Source organism: Neoarius graeffei, chromosome 21, assembly GCF_027579695.1.
Source record: "Neoarius graeffei isolate fNeoGra1 chromosome 21, fNeoGra1.pri, whole genome shotgun sequence".
Classification (NCBI taxonomy): Eukaryota; Metazoa; Chordata; class Actinopteri; order Siluriformes; family Ariidae; genus Neoarius; species Neoarius graeffei.
In genome coordinates this window covers 391,697-400,682 of record NC_083589.1, presented here as the reverse complement: position 1 = coordinate 400,682, position 8,986 = coordinate 391,697, and the positions used below count along the sequence as shown (strand labels likewise).

At 47.9% G+C, this 8,986-nt stretch overlaps 1 protein-coding gene across 1 annotated transcript; it reads left to right on the top strand.

Moving 5' to 3' along the window:
• Positions 1-6,262: 6,262 nt before the first annotated feature.
• Positions 6,263-8,138, top strand: LOC132869634 (sialic acid-binding Ig-like lectin 7; the record flags this gene model as incomplete). The annotated part of the gene is given in 6 exon segments (XM_060902927.1): positions 6,263-6,326; positions 6,548-6,913; positions 7,022-7,348; positions 7,812-7,850; positions 7,853-8,040; positions 8,043-8,138. Coding segments are annotated over 6 exon segments (1,080 nt in total), but the record flags the coding sequence as incomplete, so codon positions are not given.
• Between the last annotated feature and the right edge of the window lie 848 nt (positions 8,139-8,986).

Genomic DNA, 8,986 nt, shown 5'->3' with positions numbered 1-8,986 from the left:
CACTGGGAACAGGTCTGACTTACTGCCGGCAATGCGAACCAGACTCCTGCTCCGTTCGTACAGGGACTGGACAGCCCTTAGCAAAGAGCCCCGAACCCCATACTCCTGAAGCACCCCCCATAGAATACCATGAGGGACATGATCGAATGCCTTCTCCAGATCCACAAAGCACATGTGGACTGGTTGGGCAAACTCCCATCAACCCTCGAGCACCCTATGAAGGGTATAGAGCTGGTCCAGTGTTCCACAACCAGGACAAAAACCGCATTGTTCCTCCTGGATCCAAAGTTCGACTACTGGCCAAATTCCCCTCTCCAGTACCCTGGAGTAAACCTTCCCGGGGAGGCTGAGAAGTGTGATTCCCCTATAATTGGAGCACACTCTCCAGTCCCCTTTCTTAAAAAGAGGGACCATCACCCCAGTCTGCCACTCCAGAGGCACTGTCCCCAACCACCACATGATGTTGCAGCGGTGTGTCAGCCAAGACAGCCCCACAACATCCAGAGACTTGAGATATTCAGGGCAGATCTCATCCACCCCTGGCGCCTTGCCACTGAGGAGCTTGCAAACCACCTCAGTGACTTCGGCTTGGGTAATGGACGAGTCCACCTCTGAGTCATCAGCCTCCGCTTCCTCAGTGGAAGATGTGACGGTGGGATTGAGGAGATCCTTGAAGTATTCCTTCCACCGCCCAACAATGTCCCCAGTTGAGGTCAACAGCTCCCCACCCACACTGTAAACAGTGTTGGCAGAGTACTGCTTCCCCCTCCTGAGGCGGCAGACGGTTTGCCAGAATTTCTTCGAGGCCAACCGACAGTCCTCCTCCATGGCCTCACCGAACTCCTCCCAGTTCTGAGTTTTTGCCTCCACAACTGCCTGAGCTGCGGCATGCCTGGCCTGCTGATACCCGTCAGCTGCCTCAGGAGTCCTGGAGACCAACATGGCCTGATAGGACTCCTTCTTCAGCTTGATGGCATCCTTTATTTCCGGTGTCCACCACTGGGTTCAAGGATTACGGCCACAACAGGCACCGGAGACCTTGCGGCCACAGCTCTGAACAGCCGCATCTACAATGGAGGTAGAGAACATGGTCCACTCAGACTCAATGTCCCCCATCTCCCTCGGAACCTGGGAGAAGCTCTCCCAGAGGTGAGAGTTAAAGACCTCCCCGACAGAGTGCTCGGCCAGACGTTCCCAGCAGACCCTCACCATACGTTTGGGCCTTCCAGGCCTGTCCGGCTTCCTCCTCTGCCAGCGGATCCAACTCACCACCAGGTGGTGATCAGTTGACAGCTCAGCCCCTCTCTTCACCCGAGTGTCCAAGACATAGGGCCGGAGATCAGCTGAAACAACAACAAAGTCGATCATCGACCTCCGACCTAAGGTGTCCTGGTGCCACGTGCACTTATGGACACCCCTATGCTCGAACATGGTGTTCGTTATGGACAAACTGTGACTAGCACAGAAGTCCAATAACAAAACACCACTCGGGTTCTGATCAATAGAGAACAATGGAGTCCCCAGTCTGAGCACCTCTCAGTACCTCTCCCAGGGACTCCAAGAAGGCTGGATATTCTATACAGGTAGTCGTCGACTTACGACTGTGTTTGGTTACGACTGACCGGTCATAAACCGATCTGGTCGTAAGTCGGCCTATGTTAAATGAATGTAAGTATATTGTGATGTGTAATGATATTGTAATCATCTTAAAGTCTTATTTTATCAACATTTTCTTATTTCATTACCTTGGCTCATTATTTGGCTTAAGTCAAACACTGCATACTACACTGCGTACAGCACAATTTGTTTAATATGTGCAAAGCAAAAAATACAAAATACAGGTGTGAAAAATAGAAAACATTTTCATTTGAAACATGCCAAAATACAAATGTAAAACATAGCAAAATACAAAACTTAGTGACCGCTGACATCACTGGTGCTTGGCTGTGGGTCATCTACGTCATCATCAGCTGTTGCAGCGCTCAGGCTGGCGGGAGCATTTGCTCGTTTCATAAACCAGGAGCTGGGGTGGAAACTGTATGACGGAGCGCAAGAGAGACTGCATATGTGCCCGGAGTTGGGGTGGAAACTGTTGTACGCGGCGAGAGGCGCTGCCGGGAGCTGGGGCGGAAACTGTATGACGGAGTGCGCGAGGGAGCGCGAGAGAGACTGTGCATGTGCCTGGAGCTGGGGCGGAAACTCTATGATGGAGTGAGCGAAGGAGCGTGAGAGAGACTGCGCATCTGCCTAGAGTTGGGGCGGAAACTTTTGTACGCGGCGAGAGGCGCTGCCGGGAGCTGGGGCGGAAACTGTTGTACGCTCAGCTAGGAAACATTTGCCAGTCATAACCAGACGGTCGTAAAGTCGATCGGTCGTAAGTTGCATAGGTCGTAAGTCGACGATTGCCTGTACTGCTATTCGGCCCGTAGGCACAAACAACAGCAAGAGCCCTCTCCCCGATCTGAAGGCGCAGAGAGGCGACCCTCTCGTTCACTGGGGTAAACTCCAACACATGGCGGCTGAGCTGGGGAGCTATAAGCAAGCCCACACCAGCCCGCCACCGCTCACCGTGGGCGACTCCAGAGAAGTGGAGAGTCCAGCCCCTCTCAAGGAGCTGGGTTCCGGAGCCCAAGCTGTGCATGGAGGTGAGCCCGACTATCTCTAGCCGGTACCTCTCAACCTCCCGCACAAGCTCAGGCTCTTTCCCCCCCAGTGAAGTGACATTCCATGTCCCAACAGCTAGCCGCTGTGTTCGGGGATCAGGTCGTCGAGGCCCCTGCCTTTGACTGCCGCACAATCCACACTGCACCGGCCCCCTACGGCTACCTCTGTGGGTGGTGAACCCACAGGAGGTCGGGCCCACGCCACGGCTTTGGGCTGAGTCCGGCCGGGCCCCATGGGCGAAGGCCCGGCCACCAAGTGCTCGCATATGAGCCCCAACCCTGGGCCTGGCTCCAGGGTGGGTCCCTGGCTGCGCCATACCGGGCGACGTCACGGTCCTTGCTCTTTTAATATCCATAAGGGTTTTGGTGAACTGCCCTTGGTCTGGCCTGTCACCTAGGACCTGTCTGTCTTGGGAGACCCTAACAGGGCCGTAATGCCCCCGACAACATAGCTCCTAGGATCATTCAAGCACACAAACCCCTCCACCACAATAAGGTGGCAGTTCTCGGAGGGGGCAAGTAATTTGCATTTTATATATTAGCCCATTACAGTAATTGGTACTGTATTCCAGTTTACTGTATTACTGTGCTACACTATATGGACGGATATCTGTATCCTTTCTGTCATATGCTGGGCAGCACGGTGGTGTAGTGGTTAGCACGGTCGCCTCACAGCAAGAAGGTTCCGGGTTCAAACCCAGCGGCTGGCGAGGGCCTTTCTGTGTGGAGTTTGCATGTTCTCCTCATGTCTGCGTGGGTTTCCTCAGGGTGCTCTGGTTTCCCCTACAATCCAAAGACATGCAGTTAGGTTGACGTGGGGCAGCCTTGGGCTGAGGCGCCCTTGAGCAAGGTACCAAACCCCTGACTGCTCCCTGGGTGCTCTGGGCTGCCCACTGCTCTGGGTGTGTGTGCGTGTGTTCACTGCTTCAGATGGGTTAAATGCAGAGGATGAAGTTCACTGTGCTTGAAGTGTGCATGTGACGAATAAAGGTTTCTTCTAAAAATCACCTTTCACCTCTGAAAGTGTTTGATCTGTCACATTTGTCCATTTCACATGAACATGGTGTTTAGTGACTGAATATAAAAACTGTCCCCCAGCAACACACACAAATGCATCAGCACTAGGACTGTGTTCACGCTTCGACAAATTTAATCTGGTGTTTGAGTTTAATCGTGTGATTGCTCAGAACTTTTTAAATAAGACACAAACACAAACTTCTTGTTTGTGAGTGTGCGACACTCAGGCTGGTGAGAGTGAGAGGCAGTGAAACTGTTACTGTAAATGTGATGTTCATCACTTCAGCTCGAGAACTGGAGATGCGAACACACTCGGGTAAGAACCACTCTATCTGGAACAGGAACAGTTGAGTTGATGAGATTCAGCTGGAAAATATTGTCTGTGAAGATTCTCAGTCATCCAGGTCATGGTAAACTGTGGGTGGTAAAAGAGAGCAACTGGACTTGCTTGAAGATTCTTGAAGACGTTTCACCTCTCATCCGAAAGGCTTCCTCAGTTCTGTCTGACTGGTAGGGAGCATCAGGTATTTATCCTCTCATGGATGAAAAGCTCATCTAAGGTGTCATTGAGTCATCCTGTTGGTGTGGGTCACTGGGGGCTGGTTGTGAACGGCCTCGAAAGTCGTTAGGATGATCAATGGATTGCCCGTTAGGGTGATCAATGGAATACTGATTCTCTCTGTCCTCCTGTGAGTCGCTGAAAACAGCTGGGTTTTGGTGTGCATTCAGTTGTCTGGGAAGTGTGCCAAGGACTGCATTGTAGGTGGCTGATAAATGATGTCTTAGACCCCCACCTCTGTTCAGTGATGGCCGTTCCAGGTTGACAAAAATGGCTTCTTTAACTCCTCGCTCATACCATTGATCCTCTCTGGCTAAAATGCGTACGTTGCAATCCTGAAATGAGTGTCCTTTGTTGTTAAGATGAAGGTAGACAGCAGAGTCCTGGCCTGAGGAACTGGCTCTCCTGTGTTGAGCCATGCACCTGTGAAGCAGTTGTTTTGTCCCCAATATACGAGTCCATGCAATCCTCTCTGCACTGAATGGCATACACTACGTTGTCCTGTTTGTGTCTGGGTATTCTGTCCTTAGGGTGAACCAGTTTCTGCTTCAGGGTGTTACTGGGTCTGAAATGTACTGGAATGTTGTGTTTGTAGAAGATCCTCCTGAGTTTCTCAGATAGACCAGAAATGTAGGGAATGACAATGTTCTTGCATTTGTTCCTGTTATCCTCCTTGTCCATTCTGTTCCTTTTTCTGCTCTTGAGGAAAGACCAGTTGGGATACCTGCAGTTCTGAAGTGCTTTCTTGATGTGATTCTGCTCCTTCTCTTTTCCCTCTAACGTTGTAGGAATGTTCTGAGCCCTGTGTTGCAAGGTCCTAATGACCCCCAATTTGTTTTCCAGTGGGTGGTGAGAGTCAAAGAGTAGGTACTGGTCTGTGTGTGTGGGTTTCCGGTAGACCTTGATGCTCAGGCTTCTGTCTTGTCTAATGTGTACATCACAATCCAAGAAGGCTAGATTATTCCCACTGACATCCTCCCGAGTGAAGTTGATGTTAATATCCACTGCACTGATGTGCTTAGAGAAGGCTTCCACTTCATGGGTTTTGATTTTAACCCAAGTGTCATCCACATATCTGAACCAGTGGCTGGGAGCAACTCCTGAAAAAGTGGTCAACCCTAAGGACAGGAGACACACAAAACTCTTTTCTCTCATAAGTGTCTTCAGAAAATTTTACTTCTTCATCCACCATCAATTATATTTTGATATTCAAATGATCATGATGATTAAATTAATATGCAAATTAGTCTGTGACATCATCAAATGACATCTATCAGGTTTTTGTGCTTGCTTTAGCTATGTTCCTCTGGAGTGTCCAACACTGTAGAACAGTAATGTACAGTCCGTATCGTTCCTGTCACTGACACGTTGCGTTTTCTGCCATGATGCGACTGAACACTGCTGACTTTGTTGTGAGATCACATGACGCCACAGGAAGTTCATTTCATTTCTGTGAAGTGACAGAAAACTGGAGCTTTGTTGTATCTACAGAAACCCACAAACTCTTTCTCCATGAAGCACGATGTGAAGACTCTGAGACACTTTGCTTTCACAATGCACAAACATGAAGTGTGTTCAGACCATCTCTAAAACCCTGAAGAGCTGAGAGGAATAAACATCATCTCTAAATACAGAGAGGGTCTCAGACGTCCTGTTTCTCTGAGGGTTCCTCTGACTTTCACTTCTCTAATCTTCATCTCTCTGCGTCTCATGAATATTAAAGTCCCCCTGAATAAATGAGCTGAGAGGAAAAACTATTTTCACATGTCTGAAGCTCAGTGGAGAAAAACAGCAGCAAACTGAAAAGAGAGTCAATAAAAGAATAAATAATGAAACTGAGCCCTGAACAAAACTCAGATCTGATGATAAATTACATCAGGAACGTTTGGGAACATTGAGACGAAACATGATTCATTTCAGACTCAATCTGTACTTTATCAACTGATCCACATTACTCTGATTTCACATTCACACACTGATCCGTGTGTGTGTGTGTGTGTGTGTGTGTGTGTTCTCCAGGTGATCTTTCCTGAACAGAGAGATGAAATCAGCAGAGAAACTCATCCTCTTTTGTTTTCTGTTTGAAGGTTTGTGTAGAATTGATATTTAATGTGTGAGCTGATAATGTAAGTGTGTTAAACTCAGGCAGGAACTCAATCAGTTTGGTGTGATTCTGTAACACAACTGCAGCTTGGAGGAAATATTTCTACACACTTTAGATTAATGGTGTGTGTGTGTGTGTGTGTGTGTGTGTGTGTGTGTGTGTGTGTGTGTGTGTGTGTGTGTGTGTGTGTGTGTGTGTTTGCAGCTGTTTTGTGTGGAGATTTCTCCGTCACGCTCCCAGAGAGTGTAGAAGCTGTGAGAGGACTCTGTGTTCTCATCCCCTGCAGTTTTGAGATTAATGGAGGCTATGATGCAGAACTCCAGGGAGATCCTACAGGAATCTGGTTTAAAGATGGCACTGATCGTAACAATAGCAAGGTCTTTAACTCGAAAGTAACTAAAGAGAACAATATTAAAGGGAAACTAATCGGAGACCTCCGCATGAAGAACTGCACCAACGTCTTCTACAACATCAGACAGAGGGACAGAGGAGAATATTACTTTAGAATAGAAGCTTCAGGAGACCTGAAATACACTTACACTTCTCCATCAGTATCTCTAAGAGTGGGAGGTGAGAGCTGCAGCAGTGTGTGTGTACAGTGTAACTGTAATTACACTAATGATGCACTGGAACACATTTAAAACTCATCTCTAATGTGATACTGTGTGTTTATCTCAGACTCTCCAATCAATCCCTCAATAACACTGTATAAGGAGGATCAGGGGGAGGTGGAGGACCAAAATGAGGTGGTGGAGGGAACTTCAGTGAGTCTCGTTTGCTCTGCTCCAGCTCCTCCATGTCTCTTAAAGCCACCCACTTTTAGCTGGAACTTCCTGCCTGAGGAGAGAAGACAGGAGCAGAACCACAACACCAGCTTCAGCTCCTCTCAGCTGACCTTCAGAGCTACTCACCTGCATCATGGACTTGATTTCACCTGCACTGCCACCTACCAGCTCCAGAACAACAACAAATCAGCACACAGCTCTCTCACTCTACATGTTCTGTGTAAGTGCTGATTAATCACTTCACATTCACTCCAGGGCGGCACAGTGGTGTAGTGGTTAGCACTGTCGCCTCACAGCAAGAAGGTCCTGGGTTCGAGCCCCGTGGCCGGCGAGGACCTTTCTGTGTGGAGTTTGCATGTTGTCCGCGTGGGTTTCCTCCGGGTGCTCCGGTTTCCCCCACAGTCCAAAGACATGCAGGTTAGGTTAACTGGTGACTCTAAATTGAGCGTAGGTGTGAATGTGAGTGTGAATGGTTGTCTGTGTCTCTGTGTCAGCCCTGTGATGACCTGGCGACTTGTCCAGGGTGAACCCCGCCTTTCGCCCGTAGTCAGCTGGGATAGGCTCCAGCTTGCCTGCGACCCTGTAGAAGGATAAAGCGGCTAGAGATAATGAGATGAGATGAGACACTCACTCCACTTTTAATCATTTATGGAGTCTCTTAAATCCTGTTCTTCCTCCTTTAGATGGTCCTAGAAACACATCAGTATCAGCGTCTCCATCTGCTTAGTGCTTTTGGGCAGTTCAGTGTCTCTGCATTGCAGCAGTGATGGAAACCCAGCAGTGCTGAACTACACCTGGTACAGAGAGAACAGAGCGCAGATAGGAACCGGGAACCATCTCACCATCAACACCACTGATTCTACACACAGGGGTTTATACTACTGTAGAGCTCAAAACCAGCACGGAGATCACGGAGATCATCTGTGTACCTGGATGTTCAGTGTGAGTACTTGCCTCTCATACTTTTAGAGTTCAGCATAAAAAAGAGCCTTCATTTCAGGAACAAGTGATGCATGAGAACACATGAGAAAGTTTAGAGGGAGCCATTAACTGAGCGTTTATTTGAGTATCATAAAATCAGTGTCCAGAGATTCAGGTCATATGCAAATATTCACACTGTCTTCACATTGGTTCTTACCTCAGATCATGTACAAACATCACTAAAATGAGCCTACAATCAGCAGTCAGTTTATATTCAGTCTATTCTCATTACAATTCTAAAATCCTCATATTCAAAGCTACTATATTTAAAGCCCCATTATGTATGAATTGGTATTTTCTGCTCTCAGGCTCCACCTACAGTTGTGGAGTGTAATTCACTTTTACTCCACTGAGTAAATGCGTCGTCAGGCTTTGAGCCCCTCATGAACAGCTGGACACGTGAGTTTGTGTTCACACTCAAGGATACGGAACCGCAGAAGCCAAAGAACCATGTCGACTGACAAAACAGAGGAATATTACAGGATTTTACACGAATATTACATAGTTATATTTATTGTGACATCGGAGATGATCACTAACATGACAAAAAGAAGAACAAAGTTTTAGTTTTGCTGAGACACCGTGTTTGTGTGTGAATGAGGAGTTTGTGCGGAATCGACATGATATCGACTCTTACTGCACATAAAGTCCATCAGGCGGTGTCATTTATTACAAGCTATATGAGAGAGGTTTGCAAACTTACAAGCTTTCAAGGCTTATTTGACATGAGATTGACAAAGACTGAACAAATGCTTTGGTGTGAGATGAATTTATTTTCATGCTCGCCTGAGATAGGACTGAGGTTGGATGAGTTTTATTATCCGGAAAAACTACAAATCTCCCTGATTTTTAGTGCGCATGCGCCAGCTCACGTGCA